The 19734-nt window shown below is 35.7% G+C and overlaps 1 protein-coding gene across 1 annotated transcript; it reads right to left on the reverse strand.

The window, feature by feature from the left end:
- Positions 1-3007: 3007 nt before the first annotated feature.
- On the reverse strand, positions 3008-4348 carry TRIADDRAFT_19868 (uncharacterized protein; the record flags this gene model as incomplete). Its single annotated transcript, XM_002108756.1, has 8 exons — positions 3008-3151; positions 3264-3301; positions 3377-3472; positions 3559-3634; positions 3733-3814; positions 3904-3965; positions 4046-4109; positions 4266-4348. Coding segments are annotated over 8 exons (645 nt in total), but the record flags the coding sequence as incomplete, so codon positions are not given.
- Between the last annotated feature and the right edge of the window lie 15386 nt (positions 4349-19734).

Here is a 19734-nt window from a genome sequence, read left to right on the forward strand (position 1 = left end):
GATATCTTGTGTCGAACCAGAAGTGGATGTGATCAAATGGCTGATTGAGCAAATTTGGTCAGTAGTTAATATCTCTGATTTCCAGGGGACAGCAATGATAACTTTAAATTTGTAAGGCAAGACAAAATCATTCTTGTACTGTATATTTATAGTTACGTACAATTAGGAATGATCCAAATTCGAACTTGCCTTCCCATGGCTTAAAGCAGATTGTAAAACAACTGTGCAGTGATAACATGAAAAGGGAAACATTGCCAATGGCCGATAATCTAAAAATAGATTTGATCAGCATTGACACTTAGCTTCCAAAGCAAGACGAAATCAGTCGTGCCCATTTGCATTCTCTTACGCTTACTAATTAATTAATTGTAATCTTTATCATTCACCTAATAAATTGCCCTACCATTGCTTAAAGCACTTGCAAAAGGAAGTAAATAAAGATCTTATAAAAAAATACTATATTGAAATTTGTGTTTTAAATTGTGCTACTGTAGGTTATCATGTTTTTATCTTGTACCATCTCACAATTTCCTTTACCTAATATCATTTCGAATTTATAACCCTTAAAACATGTTCATATCATAGCACTAAGTTGCCATAAAGTAGTTTTGACTATTGACAGCTCAAGTAAACGCCAAAAGTATCTACGGCACACACGCTAATTTGTAATCAAATTATTGTAGATGTCATCTGTAAGAGTGTAATGTAATAGTAATAAAAGTTATAAGATAAGAAATTTAGCCGTTTATCACGAAAATCCTACATTAGATACTCATACGAGTAGGTAATTTTAAATACATTTTAAAGATCTATCGTTAACAAAGATTTAGTATCGATCCACTATTTTCATCATAATCCTTAATATAAGATATCATAAAATTACAATCTTGACTTAATGTTAAAGTACAACTGGAGACATCCAGAGATATATATAAAAGATAAAGCATATTTTTAATCACAGCATGACCTTTCAGCTAAATCTTCAAATAAAACTTAGCTTCATAAACAATTTGAATTTCACAAAATTAATATTGAGTAAAACTAGGTGCAGCCGTTCATGAATTGTTACAGTAAAAAATTATTGTCCATAAATCTTAAATGAAATTACAGTACTTAAAAATTTCGAATGCAATTATATTACAATTTCGTTTCCAATGCTACGCAATTAAATTAAGGAGTAATTACTAAAAAATCTAAATCATAACACAAGTTATGTGCCTTTATACAGTAACATATATATTTATAATTTATCATAAAATTCTAAATACCTATATATAATACAATAGCTAATGGTTACGAGAGAAATGCAGAACTCTTTCTGTACTCCTTATTTTGAAGCTGAGAACGCGTGCAGATTTCCTAATTTACTCAACCCAGATTTTACATAAGCCATGTGTGCTTCAACGTTATCTTCAAATACACTAGTTAATTGAAATAATTAATAAAATAAATTCACTTTTAACAATTAGTCGTCAATAGATTGAGTAAAATTGAATGACGTATTTTCAATACCTAATATTCTCTTGATGTACACTAGATTTTACTTCTTCTATAGTATTGGTTAACGATTTCACTTCAAGGGAATCAAAATCGGAATCCGCTAATGTCTAAATAGAAAACATCTTGTCATCACTAAAATAAGTAGTTCAATATTCTATTTAAATCTTACTTATTTCTTCCTAAAATCACCGACGTTAGCATAATTTAACAATAATAACGTGATTACCTTTATATTTAGCAAAATTGAAGTAAGATTGGTAATTAAATCCACCAATTTATCACTTTCAACCATCTTAGAACTATCGCTTTGAGTATTTAATTCTGAGACGATTTTCGCCGCATCATTTTTGAATGCAGTGGCTGTATTTTCAACAGGGGTCACTGTAGTGTAATCATCCGTCCATTCAGGATCCAGCTGCAATAGGAAAGAAAATTTGCATCAACAAATAGGGAATGACATCAAGAATTATAATTATTGCATTAAAGAACACATTCAATATTTACTTAAAGAAATAATCTAACTCATAATTAATCAATGATTTAATACAAACTTCTTGATAATATTTTTGAACTTCTTCTAAATTGGAATTCAATATCTACAGCATAAAGACTCATTAGGGATGAACAATAATAGCGTATGTAATAAGAAAAAGGTTATAATATTATCAGCCTGAAGCCAACGCGGAAGTACAACATCACAAAATTTTTAAATGAGCATTAAAATAAATTCAGACCTTATTCAAATCTTCTAGTTCAACGACAACATTAGCATAATGGCGTTTAAAATCATTACTCATGGGCTGTTCTTGTGAATTCTGAAATAAAATATAACTCTTAATTCTTATTTCAACAAACCACTACTGCACTTTACGTATAATATAGTTCCTATTAAAAACATACCATTTTTTCTGCCCGGGTATTCAATTCCTTCAGGCGATACACCATCTTTCTCTTACACTCTAGTAATTTATATAAATCGACCTAAAAGAAATTTAAAAAGTTACATAATCGTTAGCTAGGTCAATATATTGTTTTAGATAAAACAATACGCATTCTTACCACCACTTCTAAAAATTTTTGTGGATATCCTCCAATTTCCCCTAAATTAATGAATCATCTTAGTTAGTACAATAATTAACAACTAATTTTACGATGATAATTAGTACATTAATATACATTACTTACCTTCCGGAATCTTAGCATCTAGTCTTCGAATTCTTCAGGAAGTTATATATATACAATGTAAAGACAACAAAGCATAAACTTTTAATCAAGGTCAACATCAAGGTTGATAACTCGTCTTCAATAATGCATACCCATGTTGTGATTCATCATAGATTGAACCGCGAGTCTAATAAATAAAAAAATGCTATCGGTAATCTAGAATATCATCATGCATGTAACATTCGAATAATGGTAATATCCTTACTGGTTGTGTAACGTCAGTATTCAAATTTGGTAGGAGTCTAAATAACAAAAAATTTTGTAAAAATTTATTTCAGTATTATCATTTTCTTACAGTAGCTGTAAAATGCGGAGTCTGCCTGACTGACCTTGGAGGCGTAACGTTGGAGAACAAAGATGATGAACTCCTAGGTCTTTGCTTAGCGACTAAGGACGACTTGAATATAGATTCAACAGGTTCTTCGCTCTATAATTATAATTTCCCAATTACAGCAAGTGTCAATTTGATATTGGAGCCTAAAAATTCTAAACTGTGTAATGTAAACTTCAAATATTTTTATTTGACCCGGTATACTTACTAAAACTTCCGTATCATCAATATAATGCGTACCCAGGCCTAACGTTTTCAAATAATAGTCATATTAGTTTACATCGCTTTTAGAACATTTAACCATCACGAACTTGCTTTTACCAGGTCTGTCAAAAGTAATTCTGTAACGTTTATTAGCTGTATCTACAGCTTCGATCCGTCCAGTGAATAACCCTCGTTGAGGATTTCGTAAGAAAGCTAATCGAATTTTTGAATGAAACAATTAATGAGCAGAAAGGTAAAATATTAAAATTATATGATAAATTTATAAGTCGATAACGAACCAGTAACACTTGTTCCAACAACCAATAATGGTGGAATTTCTTCTGGAAGATCTTTAACAAGTTCAAGATCTATTGTCTGCAATATATCAAGTTAAAAGGCTACTAATAAAAATGATGAAACGATAAAACCACTACAATACAGCAGCGCCACAAAAGCCGTTATATTGTGCATACCTTTTTCTGTTGTAGGGACCTTATTTTTTGCCTCTTATCCTTTAGAACGTTTCTTTCTTCTTCGAAAAATGTGGCCGAGCATCTAATTTAGCATAAAAATTTTACCTTAACATCCCAGTTGTTAAGATCAGTATAAATTACATGAACTCAATCAAACTTATCATCTTTTACCTTCTAGGTCTCCCCATTAATCTTCTTAACAATCCCCACTGGAACCTTGTTAATTTTCTTGTCTGCAAAGTTAAATCATGCGTTATATAATAAATATATCATCTGTGAGTTACAAATTTTAGAAACCTAACCAAGCGCATACCTTCAATCCTGGAAAAGATTCCTTTAAGCATAATACAAATTCACTATCTCCATCAAAGAGAGCCCTATCATAAAAATAGGTAATAAAACTTTTATACCGTTGAAAAATGAAAATATTTATTGTATTACTTTAATAATATAAGCAAATCTAGCTAATACATTATCTATTGAGAATGTTAAATCGAACTATCAGTAATTAAGAAGAACTACACAAAGCTTACTTATCGATATTAGAATAAAACCATTCGTTGTAACACCATTTATGTGCCTTACTCAGCTTGAGTAAATTTTTCAAACTTTTTCCACATGTCTATAGAACACAAATAGGCATGATGTGAATTTATACATGTCTTGCAAATTTAAGAAACTTAAATTATTTACTGTCGTATATGTTGTAGTAGTCATTAACTTTTCTATGAGTTTAACTATCAACTATTAGAAATTGAAAGACATATTACCTGGATAACAGATTTTTTATCAGGCGTTGAATTCACAGACTATTAATAACATAGCAAGTGCATAATTATAAACATATTATATTATTACGTTTGTGTATCTGCCACAATTTATTCAATTATTTAGTTCGAAACTACCACACTACGCGTATGTGTTTACATTCCTTCTTCATTACTAAAAACTGCCGATCTTTCGTCTATTGCAGCAGTAGGATTACATAATTGGATTATAGGAATACATGTAGTGTTTGTAATGCTAATCACAAAAATATAGTAGCCATTTAAGCAGCTACCTATCGCCACGTAATTCAAAGTGCCTATACTATCGTAGACCTTAGCCGATGAATAGATTGGATAATTTATAAAATAATAGTTCAGATAGTTAAGCAACTACATGAATTCGTACAAAGTTCACTTATACGAGCAGTAGCTAAAAGTTACTACAATTACACTCAAATCGGATAACATTAACACTGCCCTGAAGAATTATACCATAGATGCATAATTAGTCAATTATAACGAAAGTATAGCTAGCTGTTATGCAATCGTTAACAATATAATATACAATTAAGAAGGTATTATTAGAAATATAAATTTTCAAAAATGAACAAACCATGTTGACCAACGATCGACGAACCGATCTTCTAAGCTTGCTTTTAGGAGAATTCTGTAATACATGCGCAGTTTATTACTCAAACGGTAATCAGCTCAAGCGATAAAATAACTAAGAATCTTATAGCAAATGAGAAATAATTTTGTATTTATAGTTAAAGAATAAGTATATACGTTTTCGCTAAACACCATAGTTACAACATATATCTGAGACAATCCACTTAATGCCGTTAGTAGTCATAAAATAGATTTCTCTCTCAGTGCGTCCAAATAATAACTGGCTAATTTCGCAAAAGTGATCAGGTATCAAGGACGTAATCTGTATTATCGTACTATTACAGGCTGATGTATTTGTGGTAAAATTTAACTGATGCTTCATTGTACTGTAACTACGTTGGTACACTAAATCGATCAAAGTACTGATAATAAATAAACATCCTATAAATTGTTAACGAAGTATCTCGAGCGCGACAATTTGTAGCTTTTCAGGACACGAACAATGGCTTGTAACACTTCCATTGACGTATAATAAATAAAGGTTGGATTCAAATATAATAACTGATTTAAATAATTAAAGTAATCTTATTGACTATTAACTAACCAATTGTGGATCTAATGCCATTCGTTTTGCTGATGGAGAACCCAAAGAATTCTTCTTTTTAACACTATTTGATAACCCGGTCGTCTAATGGCATAGATAATGTGATAAGATAAAATTAGCGTACAGTATAAGTAGACAAAGTAGTTAACAAAATCGAAATATTGATTTCGATATATTTGAGTACCTTGACCGGTGTTGATATCTGATTAGCTCCATAAGAACTACGACGTCGATCACCTCCTAATTAGTAAGATAACAGAATAGAGTATCATAAATTCTGTTCCCCAAAAAACAAGTTGTTCAAATAGGATGAAATGTGGTAATAATATGCGGATCTAAATGCAAACGACGAGATGAAACATTATCTTCTAAATTATAAGATGATATACACAAGTCCTGTACAATGTTTTTATTGGTCGTATCATCGATATTTACTGTAGTAATACGGTTGAGGATAGAAGGCAGTTAAGATATCGCCAATAACTAAGAGCTGCCATGTTGACATTCAATGGAATATACTGAAACATCCACTGTCAGCTGAAGTACTACAGTTCGTGAATCCGCTTAATCAAATGTGATTGATTGAGAGGATTGCGTACTCGTACTGAGTATCATCTACACAAGATGCATCACGAAGGTCATATTAACGTCATGATGATATTTAAACGATGTCCGCGTTTTACAACACTGGTATCAAGTCATACCGTTCTGGTCAAACCTACTAACATTTTTCATAATATAATTCTATAGTACAAATAGCTCTGTCTACCCGATTTTAAGATTTGTCTATCTTCAGTAGAGTACCACATTTACAATTACAGTCTCATACTAAACTAAAATTTGCCACCTTATCGCCTTAAAGAGATAACATTCCTTTTTAACGTCGTCTATCCTGTTATATTTCATAGTTACAATGTAGATTATAATAATTAATTATGGACACCAAAAAGTTGTAAGCCAACACACCTTAACCATTTCAATTCAGCCAATGTATAACATATATAGACATGTTTATATGACACGATGACGAATCCCGTGGATTACAGTTCTCGTAGTTATTAACAAATATAAACTCCTCTCTATATCGATGAAAGTTTACTTTTGTAATTTAATGAGCTAGAAATATTACTACATTACTAGTTGAATACCCATCACTCTTCAATACAGTATCATAGTAAGGGTCTAGGACAATTTGACGCGGATAATTTACCGCTGTACAATGTACTGTAGTATAGAATGAAAACAATATCAATATAAATTTGATATTACGAGGATGAATTGAATACTTTGCAGTATTCAATTAATCTAATGCAGTAAAGTGTCTGTTTTGATATTACGAGGATGGATTTAATATTATGCAGCGTTCAATCCTATACAGCGTAAAATTATCCGGTTTCGTATAGTAAAGTAGACGGATATGCCACGTAATCGCGTATTAAAATGTAATGTATAAAAAATGATGATCAAGTGGCGTTATCTTACCATAGCGTGTACAGTATTCCAGAAAATTTATTCTACAAGATGTATCGCACATTACAGTTTAGAGATATTAAATATTAATTATTATTCCATTAAACAAAATATCTTTCAAATTGGAACATGACCATGTATCTAATCGTTTAAATTATTATCGTACTTTAAAATTATTTGGCATACGATATCTGACATCGGTGTGTTAACCCAATAAAACTGATAAAGAGATATGAATTGCATAAAGCAAAAATTCTGCAATTTATTACTACAGTATGCGAATACAGTACTACGCGTTTCAGCATCTAAACGACTGCATCCACAAGTCTGTGACGATAACTATAGTAACTGACGATTGCATTCTGAGTAAAATTTGTAGAATTATGTATCCGCTCTAGTATTCTACTCCACAAGTCTGCATTGGTTACTGTAGTGACTGATGATTGGATTAGAATATTTGAATACCCTTGTAACCATGTCGATCTGTGTTTCATATTAAGATGATATTTTTCATCGTGGAAAAGGCCTACTACGCGTATACAATGCTGTAATCAAAACTAATGCTTAGTAATTGAAGTATAGTAAGGATTTTAATTCGCTTTTTCTGCATGTTTAAATCCTTTAAATTAATCTACCTATGCACTGTAGTGAAAGAATAGTAGTGCATATTTATTCATTATAAAATCCCTATCCAATACTTGCACCCAGTCATCCTATTATACTCGTATAGTATTGACACGAATTGAAAAAGGTAAGCATGATTACATCTATGATACAGGATGCTATAAAACATTCGCTTTCACATCTTATAGCATTAATTAAATGCTATCATGAAAACCCTATGTGATACGAATCAGGGTTTCATCTTGACTGATGGACTGGCATTGCAGCATTTGACATACCTACAGAGCAGAGTACAAGTTAAGTCTAGACGAATCAATAAAAAATTCTAGTGTGTACAGAACTGAACTTTGTTATAACGATATTTGTTGACTGTTGATTTGCCCATCGAAAACACTGAGTGACCTGATGCCATCTTGACATCGAGTAGGACGACTAAAGCATAGAGTGTAAAATGTTAACGTGATTTTTTTTAGCACCCCTTTCAATTTGGCCTCCATCATCGATATAGCCGTGTTTTACATATCGACGACTAGAGCCTAGCGGAATGAATATGGAATTGAGTGCATACAGACTATGGGGTGTTGTTGACTAGCACATCGCAGATGATGACCGAGCGATCTGATGCTATCTTGACATAGAAGAATCAAAGTAAGGCGATTGATCCTCGAGCGTCAAAATGTGAGAGTAATTTTAATACCCTTTTTTGATGATACCTCTATGAGTAATATACAGGGATAGAACAGAACAAATTTGCCCAAATTTTATTTTCGGAGCTAAAACAGTATGTAATACAATAGGTAACGCTGCCTGTTGATGAGGGCATGGACGAGCCTACTGTACCTGATGCCATCGTACAGAGAGCAAGACGATTGATCATCGAGCGTAACTTGGACGAGTGATTCTTTAACACCCCACTGGATTTCATACCATGCAAATTTTGACAAGTGCAGAAAACGATCATGGACATTTGCTAAAGATGCTATCCACAATATTGATACTGATCGTTGCCGGTATAACGCTTTCGATGTTTACAACTTCCAACTCGACCCTCATGTTTGTGACAACAAAATAGTATTTAGGAAAGTCAAAGTCAAGCACATTATGTGATCGGCTAGTGATTTATCCTTCATGACATGTTGCTCTACTCCATTGGAAATTATTTTTTTGTTAGACTAGACGATATTGCTATCGTAAACCATGCGAAAAATGGACTGAAGAGATTGTAAAAGGACGAAATGACGTGGAGTGGAAGAATCGCTAGTGGTCCACTTTTACTTTACTTCACAGGTATGTACTGGAGTAGAGTACTACCATGGTTTCTCTACTCTACAGTAGAGTAGAGACTAGACGATGTTGTATTGGATGTGAAAGAAGACGGTTTGTGTCCAGTTCGTCCCGAAACGAGGATATCACACCAAACTTGACTGAATACAGTAGCATGGGTACAGTATGAAACGATTTGGTCAAATGTACAACCCCTTGGCGTTCAAAAATGGGAGCAAATGGTCTTCCTTCAACTCGTCGCAATGGTACATTATGAGAAGTAGGAAAAACATGGGGAAAAAAAATAGCAAAAGGATTCCATGTTTATCAGCTAGGGAAGTTTGTACATCCATTGAAATAGTTTCAATGGTGTTGTTGCCCAGTCAATCGATACAACTTTTTCATCGCCATCAACATGCAATTTTGTACAGTGTAGGATTAGTGAAGGAATCGACATTGTAGCACAATCAGTCTAATGATTTGCTGCAAAAATAGTATTGAAAAAAAAAGAAGCCAGGATTTGTCATGTGCCACTACCATGATGATCCAATAAGGGCTGAGGTCATAAGTCGATGGAATGGCTAACTGAAGATATTTATTGATCCATCCATGTCCATACTAACGGATAGAAAAGTAACGTACCTGATTTGTGTATGTTTAAAAGGATCTCCGCCGTTGAATCTATATTGAGATCGTTGAAAGAAAAAGCATTTAGTCGTCCTTTCTATAACTCCATCAAGGCTAAAATTGATTGATAAGTTTACTTAGATAGTGTTAGTTGATTTGAGAATGATTTTATGCTAATACTAGTTGATCGATAAAGTACAAGGTGAAAAATTTACCATCCAATTCTGACACTCCGTTCATTCTCGCATAACCCCGCGCGAAAAATTTGAAAGACTTGTGACTGTATTACTGGAGTAGTAGTATAGTAGCGATTCAAATACTTCTACCTACAGTTTTAGTACGCTACCGTACTAAAACTGTGGCAAAAGGGGAAGGACGGCCCAAATGATGGCATGCCTGGTGCGCCTGCACGCCAACTAACGCGTACCGTACATAGCGACACCCGCAATGGCAAACGACCCTTTATACTGTAGTATCAGGAGTCACTAGTGAGTCAGACCCATAGGCTAGTGACGCCTAGTACCGTCACGCTACTGCATTGGACTTGGTGAGTGTACACTAGGCCCAGGCATAATAACCCCGGTTACTCAGATACTCCGCGTCAATAGCTAAAACGATGAGATACATTATTCTACGAGTCTTTACGCTGAGCATCAGAGTCATCGGGGTTAATATGGCTGTACACTGCCATACTAACCCCGATTACTCAGATACTCAGCGTCAATAGCTAAAACGATGCAATACATTATTCTACGAGTCTTTACGCTGAGTATCAGAGTAATCGGGGTTATAATATTAAGGCTGGGCCTACTGTACACTGCCATACTAACCCCAATGACTCAGATACTCCGCGTCAATAGCTAAAACGATGAGATACATTATTCTACGAGTCTTTACGCTGAGCATCAGAGTCATCGGGGTTAATATGGCTGTACACTGCCATACTAACCCCGATTACTCAGATACTCCGCGTCAATAGCTAAAACGATGAGATACATTATTCTACGAGTCTTTACGCTGAGCATCAGAGTCATCGGGGTTAATATGGCTGTACACTGCCATACTAACCCCGATTACTCAGATACTCAGCGTCAATAGCTTAAACGATGAGATACATCATTCTACGAGTCTTTACGCTGAGCATGCTACTGTACACTGCCATAATAACCCCGATTACTCAGATACTCTGCGTCAATAGCTTAAACGATGAGATACATCATTCTACGAGTCTTTACGCTGAGCATGCTACTGTACACTGCCATAATAACCCCGATTACTCAGATACTCTGCGTCAATAGCTTAAACGATGAGATACATCATTCTACGAGTCTTTACGCTGAGCATGCTACTGTACACTGCCATAATAACCCCGATTACTCAGATACTCTGCGTCAATAGCTTAAACGATGAGATACATTATTCTACGAGTCTTTACGCTGAGTATGCTGCGCAATCGGGGTTATAATATTAAGGCTGGGCCTACTGTCCACTGCCATAATAACCCCAATGACTCAGATACTCAGCGTCAATAGCTTAAACGATGAGATACTTTATTGTAGGAGTCTTTACGCTGAGTATCTGAGTAATCGAGGTTATAATATTATGGCTGGGCACACTCAAGTGTACAGTGTACTCGATCGCCAAGGCTTTGCTTAGTATACACTAAGCAAAGCCTTGGCGATCGATTCTGCTACTGTAGCGTCAAGAATGAATCGTCAGCACTAGGCGAATACCCAAAACACCAATAGATTATAAAGATAATCATGGAGAATTCTTTATTTAAAATGGACGTCCATGTTGCAGCAACGACTCATGACTGTAAATCACCGCAGTAGCTTTAATTGAAAACTTTCAAACGTTGAGGAAATCATGATCGTCATCCACGATGAACGCGATGACAGTGGAGTATCACAGCATTCATCCAAGTCTCTCTTGAAATCTCTGGATAGCTAGCATGACATGGATTAGTTGGAACCCTTTCAATGGCATAACTCTCTCATAGCCATAGCGAGTATCAAATTGATACTATAGTAGGCTTAGCAGCAGGAAAAGGATTGGTGGAGACTTTTGAACAACGTATCGTACTATGGTACGATTGCAGCAACATGTACACATTGTACACGGTAGTTGAAATGTTCTGCACGATTTCAATACACAACAAATAACATACGTTCAAAGCTGGCTCAGAATTTCTTGTATGCCCCCATTCTTGTCATTAATTGAATCACAACAATAGATTACCATGATACCGTAGTATACAGTACAGCTTTTGCAGCCAAGGGCACAGCTCATTCTGCTGCAGTTCTACTTTGCTCCCACACAATCAAAGTACAGTACTTTGTGCGTCGTGTTGTCTTTATGATTGATATGAGACTAAATCCCATACCGGCCGTACGTAAGATTGCAAATTGGGAAAGTAACTGGCCGCCATTGATTCACATTGGCATCATCCAATTTGTTAACTGCGGCCAATACAACACAACACTGGGCATCGTATAGTCCACGCATAGTATTGCACAGTTCAATGTTCAATGCTAAATGCTAATGGCCGCCAATTTACTAAGACGAGTAATTATGCAAAGACAATGTGATTTCAGGAAGCAAAACGGATTTGTAAATAAACAACCAGTTCGTCTACTGGATTTACGATGCAGTAGAGTAAAGAGAGTACAGTACAGTGAGGTGAGGGGACGCCTACAGACAAAATTTCACCCCAAAAGCCAAAATGTCGATTGACAGTGTCCAATGCTCGTCTATACCGAACCTTTTGGTAACCTTGAGGTAACTTTAAGCCCGTACGTGCAGAGCATTGATAATCATGAAAATAAGAATACTGTACGCATACAGTATACCTCCAATGGCGGTGAACTTCTACAGTATTGTGTGTACGGGGGACATCCATGTTTATATGAAAGCATTGCATCTCTACAGTATAGACAAGATACAAGCCCATACAACTAGAAACATGTGTCCACTGTTGTTGACTACCCCAACTATTTCAAGATTGCCGGGGGCCAATATACCGTAAGTAGAGAGCATAAAATGAACTCACGCAAACTGTTGAAAGTAAAACTGAACATTTCCTCCAAAGGTGAAGTTAACAATCTGAAATCACTTCATGTCAATTTTGGATGATCTACAGACAGTACTGTATACAGTATAAAACGCTGTACAGTACAGTATACTGTGTACAGTAGAGTACAATATACTGTATACTGTACAGTACTGTATGTATATTTAGCTTAGTTCTTAGTTATTGTTTGCTAAATGTAGTAATTATTTATGTACAGTATTGCCTATCAGCAGACATTCATTTATTCTTATTTATAGTGTACTCAGTATACTGTACTGTATAAAAAAGAAAGAAACGAGACAGTAAACGGTCGTTGATAATACAGTACAGTTTAGTACTAAGAATTAGCAGGCTGATTATCATCATTTTAATTAGCATCATGATTACAACCCTTTTACAAACCCAATTGTCACCCCCTGCGTACAGTACTGTAGAGTCCAGTAGAGTACAGTACAAACCAAACTGGCTACAGTACATACTGTACTTTCAGGGGGTGACAATTGGGTTTGTACAGTACAAAGCCAATTGTCACCCCCTGCGTCCAGTAGAGTACAGTACAAACCAAACTCGCTACAGTACAGTACAGTACATACAGTACAGTACCCCCTGCTTCCAGTACTGTACTGTACTGTACAGTAGAGTACAGTACAGTACAAACCAAACTCGCTACAGTACAGTACATACTTTCAGGGGGTGACAATTGGGTTTGTAAAGACTTTTTGTACAGTACACTACAGTACAGTACTGTACATACAGTGTACTGTACACTGTACAGTACTGTGTACTGTCCATTCTCCGCTGGGTGCTAGATAGAAAGAAAGAGACTAGTGTTCAAATGTACAGTAGAGTGACGTACGTACAGCGAGTGACGTCAAGCAACGCCGACCACCGACTCCCAATGTCGAGTTTGGAGTCCCCCCCGCCCGCTCTAAAAGTCAACCCGAAACCCGATTTGAACCCGACTCGAGGGTGGGGTTTGCTTTGAAAATTTCTGCGGTGATACAGTGTTTGTATAGCGATTGGATTCATTTCGGGTTGCAAAATCAACCATTGGATCGGGTTCGGGTTGCACTTTCACTCCATTGAAAGACTCTACGCCTGGTATTGTATCCAAAATGAGATCGATCAATCGTTGGATAGGGTCTTTTTGGGGGTGTTTGCTTTGCCTATAAAAAGTAGCCACTACAGTTAAAGAGAAAAGTATACAGTACCATGCAGGTTAAATCCTTTCTACAGATAGAATGCCCCTCGATTTCAACCCTTTCAAAAGTCAGTTCAACTGTATACAGTACTATACTGCAGACTGCTGGAACTACTCTGCAGTACAGTGTACAGTGCTTTACACTGTAAGCAGTGTACTGTACGACCGCTGTCCACTGTACTGCTATTCATTGCTGACGGTCGTGTACTAGTATGGTACGGTACGGTACAGTACCACTTGCAAAAGAGGGAAGAAAGAAAAGCTCCTCTTGCCCAGACTCGATCCTTCGCTTGGTTGCCGATCCAATCCGCTGCAATCAAATTAAAATTCAGAAATAGGAATACCTTCCATCAACTGTATCATACAGAATAGAATTAACGGATTGGGTCTCTATCTTAACAGCAAGCTGAAACAATTTCCCACTGGATAACAGTGCCATTGATAAAGTAAGTAATAAGACAAGCGATCAAATAGACAAATAAATGGAGTCAAGAAAATTGCATCCTGGACGCCAATTGACCATACAATTAGCTGCTACACGTTCCAACTTGAACAAAATGCAAATAGACCATCCATTCAGTTGGATCGCTTCAAAATTACTATTTTTCCATACTTCATTAGACCATCTAGGTGAGAAAATGATGTTGTTAAGAGGTTGATTTGCCTCTTCCTTTCATTAAACGACCCATGTATACAGACAGCATAGTCAAGTGCTGCGTAATACGCCTTATTACTGTATACCGACCGATCCAAGGCAAATACCCTACTCTCAGTCCATCTTGCGGCCCTATTACAGTTGGATCGGTTGAAAAATGATCATTTTTGCCATACTCAATCAGATCGTCTAGCTGAGAAAATGATGTGGTTAACAGGTTAATTTATCTCTTCCTTCAACTACCATACATAGTGAAACGCTTGGCAATACGCTTTACTACAGTATATATATTGATCCAAGGCAAATCGTCTTGTCTCAGTTGAAAAGTTTTTTTATTTTTCCATACTCAATGAGATCATCTAGCTGGGAAAATGATGTGGTTAACAGGTTGATTTATCTCTTCCTTCAACTACTGTAGAGATTGAAACGCTTAGCAATACGCTTTACTACAGTATATATATTGATCCAAGGCAAATCGCCTTGTCTCAGTTGAAAATTTTTTTTATTTTTCTATACTCAATGAGATCATCTAGCTGGGAAAATGATGTGGTTAACAGGTTGATTTATCTCTTCCTTCAACTACTGAGAGATGGAAACGCTTGGCAATACGCTTTACTACAGTATATATATTGATCCAAGGCAAATAGCCTAGTCTCAGTTGAGCTGGCGGCTTGGATCGGTTGAAAAATTTTTTATTTTTCCATACTCTATGAGATCTAGCTGGGAAAATGATGTGGTGAAGGGGTTGATTTATCTCTTCCTTCAACGACTGTAGAGATTGAAACGCTTGGCAATACGCTTTACTACTGTATATATATTGATCGAAGACAAATAGCCTAGTCTCAGTTGAAAAATTTTTCTATTTTTCCATACTCTATGAGATTATCTAGCTGGGAAAATGATGTGGTTAACAGGTTGATTTATCTCTTCCTTCAACTACTGTAGAGATTGAAATGCTTAGCAATACGTTTTATGATGTATTGATCAAAGGCAAAATACTCTAGTCTCAGTTGAGCTTGCGGTCTGTCATACACTGACAGTCTAGTATGGATTGGATGTAATATTGAGTTATAAGCAGCTTGATTGCCACATTATTTCTTGCACAACCGAATCGTTCCACTTTATGCATCCTTCCAATTGCTATTATTAGGTAGCAAGTAACTCTATTCAATACTATCACTATGTTAGGCATCGTTTACCTTGGAAGTTCCAGGCAATAAAATAGCTCAACCAGGCTTAACGCCTAGTTTACAAACTCCTAATCAGGAAAGCCTTTTATTCATGACAAATGCAATGCAATCAATTCTCTTTTACTGGTATGGCCTTCAATTCAATACCACCTAGCTGTATCGATAGATGGGGTGTCCAAGCAATGTAATACTGTACGCGTAGATCGCCTCAGGCCAAAAAAAAAAAAGGATGCAACACTGTGCTGCACATACACTATCGTCAATTGATAATGGTCCACTTAGCAGCAAAATGAAAGAGTAAAATGCTGTACAGTACTGTGTGCACGACGTTAAACGTAAAGCTAACTCAACCATCCAAAGCTTTGGCTAAGGGAGGATCTACAAGTGGATGCTTTCTCTTTCCTTTATGGCGTAGCTTTAATTCTGTTTCAATTTATCGACCTTGGCATAATGATTGTGTGTATAGTTTACTGTCACGCTGTGTAACAATGATGTAGTGAGAATTTGAACCGTAGATAGGACGAGTACACTTTTGCTAGCCTACTGTAATAAATTGGAAGATTACTTCGCTTAAACCGTATGCAAGAGCCATATTAGTCTTGCACGACTGTACTATCAAGGGAAGAGGATGTGAAATAGCATCGAGCAACGATTGATTGCTATCAAGTCGACAAATCTCCAACAAAGTGATATACTATATTAATAATTGACTCACTCTCTGAACAATAAATTTTGGGCAAATTGCAATAGAGTATCTAGCCTCTACACAGTCTTATTTTGAAACTTGATCAATAGTACTTTGCAGTATGCATGTTCAAGGTATCCTCTTGACTCAAACCATGACGTTTTGCGTCAAAAAAAAATGGCCATAGATCATCCAATAACTGACTACTCATGACAATACTTCTAGATATATATATATACAGCAAACTTCTACTCATCACTTGATGAGAAATAGACCCTTTGTATACAATAATTAGATATTGTAATTGCGCTTGTATTTGCATTCATGAAATGGTAAATTTATTTGTTCACTACTGTACACACATCTGAACGGCGAAGATGAATAATAAATGTTTTCCTAGCAGTTACAACAAAAAATAAAATTGGACTTTGTAGAGAAGTTTACATAGCGCAGCGTCTAATAGCATCTTGTGCATAGCAATACTATGTAGTTGACAGTATAGCGCAACTACTTGATAGGAGTTCTGAATTTTACAACTGTTGTAAAGGAAGATAGTGCTGAAATGGCCACCAAGTTCTCCCAATTTCATAATCATCAATGTGAATATTCTTTTGTCTCGAAGTGAAGAGAGTCCCAGCGATTGCTACTGCAGTCCAAAATCTTCCTTTTTAGAACTTGTGTATCTTGGATTGGTTATCCTCCGGATACAAATATCATTCACTTAAGTGATTCTCCTACTCGAGGATATCAAGCGCTGCTGACTTGTGTATATCATGTCAGAGAGGTTATTTTACAGGGAAAATTATCCTACTATACTGTAAAAAGAGGAAAATAAAACTTGTTCATGCCATGCATACGGCAACTACAGTTGACAGACGAAGCCATGCCCTAATCGACAGCAAGGCCCCATGACTAGGTAGCGCCTTCACAGTAACGATAACGAACAAGCGCTACCCAACTTGGATTATTCAACATCTGAGCTTAAATATAGTCCTCTACTTTAGAGTGTAGCATACTACAGACAGAAAAAGGGCCTCCACCAACAATTCTGGGGTATTTTACATAGTTGTGAGAGCGCGCTACATGCCATTATAATTAATGATGATTATCACCATCATTATCGTGGTTTCTATCGAACAAACCCCGCTTCCATTCTTTCTCGACGCTCGATTGCTTTCCTTCTCAATCGCTGTCATGATGAATAACTTTTTAGAATAAAATGTTGAATAGGCTGTCGTTGACCTCGATATTAGAACCTCATGACTTGAATAGAGCACTATTTAAACAAATAAAATTGTTTATTATCGTTTATTTAGAGCTGATGACGATATGATGCAACTTCCCAGTTACATTGATTAATAGAACAGAAAAACAATTATAATCATTCTATAGGATGAGTAATAAAATCGATCAGTTAGAATTGGATTTTTTTTTTTAATTCCGTTCCATTCAATCTTACATGTTATCTGTGTCTTCGTATAAAATTAGTCAATCTCGGGTTGCTACCGTGCAAGAAGAATTGAGGTTTTGCGATGCTTAAAAGCCACTACTGTAATATTTTATTGCGACGTAAAAATGACTCAAAAACTCCTTGTCTACAATGGGGTAAGAGTAACCTGTGGGAAAATATCCATTGCCTTTTCTACTATACTGTACTTGGAACCGGCGTACAACTAGCAATGAATCAAATAGAAATGACATTGGCTGACTGTTCTAGCGCTCATTAATAGTTATTATGTTTTGCATATTATCTCATTTGACAAGTAGAAAGCTTTTTGATTAGAGTCTTCAAATATAGTCATATACGCCATTGGAAAGTTCGCTTTACATTCTCAGCGTGAGTCTTGTTTTTGGCCACAACTATCCAGTTGAGTATGATTCATCAATCGTATTCCTCAGCAGGCATTCTACTTGGTAATACTATGATAGACAAACTTGTACATAATATTTAGTAGATCGGATTGAAAAACTGTACCTTTTTTGGAGTAGTACTGTGCACAGTAGGGAATTTTCAACGACGTAGTAGTCTAGTAAATGGACGTCATTTTTTCAATGCCGGCTACGCATACATACATGATTAATGTGTCTACTGAAGGTAACATGGTCAAGATCTACTCCAATTCTTGTTGGGTTTCAACCCGAATCTTGATTGCGCTCTATGCGGTAAAGCACAAGGTAGACATTGACAAAATTCAACAAGAACTTACTAGAACCAGAATCGAGTATTGCTGTTATTGATCTAGAATACTAGAAACTAGTTTTTTCCCATCATAGCACCCAATGCCTACCATACTACGTATGAATTATTATATTGTTATTAGCGCTTGACTATACCTTATTACAATATTTTGAAAAATTGGGGGTGGATAAAGGAAAATCATCTTATTCTGTAATCCATAATTATTGAACTTTTTGTGTAGCAGTCATTTCGTTATTATTCACTGATTCCACAAGTACTCGAGATTACTGTATATCAAAGATGATTTCCAGACAACTACTTCTAGAAAAAAAATGAGTAATTACTATAATATTATGCTATCTTCGATACAGTATGCCATTAAGAAATAGAATAGGCACACTACTGTCGACGCATTCTGCAGTACTCTACTCTACATCTACAGTAATCTTATTTCATCAAAGTGCAATGAGTCATCATTCAAAATTGTTACCTCAGTCATGCCGCCAGTTAAATTGTCAGCCAGTTTGGTAACCACCAACAAAGATTATTATTCATCATAGTTGGATATGAATAAGCAAAATTAGCAGTCAGTCAAGCAGAAGTACACGGGCAATTGACAATCCATCAGCATTAGTTATCATAAGAGAACAGTAAGAGTACAACTGATCCAAACGTAGAATCCAATCTAGCTACTAGACCGAACGATGGATGCTGATGACAATGAAGTATAAAACGGTAAACTAGACAAACATATCAAAATGCCATATTTTTGATGTCTTTATGCTTTCATGGGGTATCCGTTAGCCCTTACTAGGGTTCTACTGTATTTTTTCCATCTGTATGTTCTATGCTGAGCTTCTACTTACTTATGCCTCTTGAATACAACGTTGTATCGTGATCATAGCGTAGCTCAACAGAATATCAACTTTAAAAATTCATATTAGTATCACCGCCTTTCATATACAGTAGTTCATGAGTATACAATAGTAGATGAGGCTAATCCCAAAGCTAAAAAGCTACTAATAAACCCCATTGATCGTATCTGAACACTGACA

The sequence above is a fragment of the Trichoplax adhaerens genome, genomic scaffold, assembly GCF_000150275.1.
Source record: "Trichoplax adhaerens TRIADscaffold_1 genomic scaffold, whole genome shotgun sequence".
Taxonomy (NCBI): domain Eukaryota; kingdom Metazoa; phylum Placozoa; class Uniplacotomia; order Trichoplacea; family Trichoplacidae; genus Trichoplax; species Trichoplax adhaerens.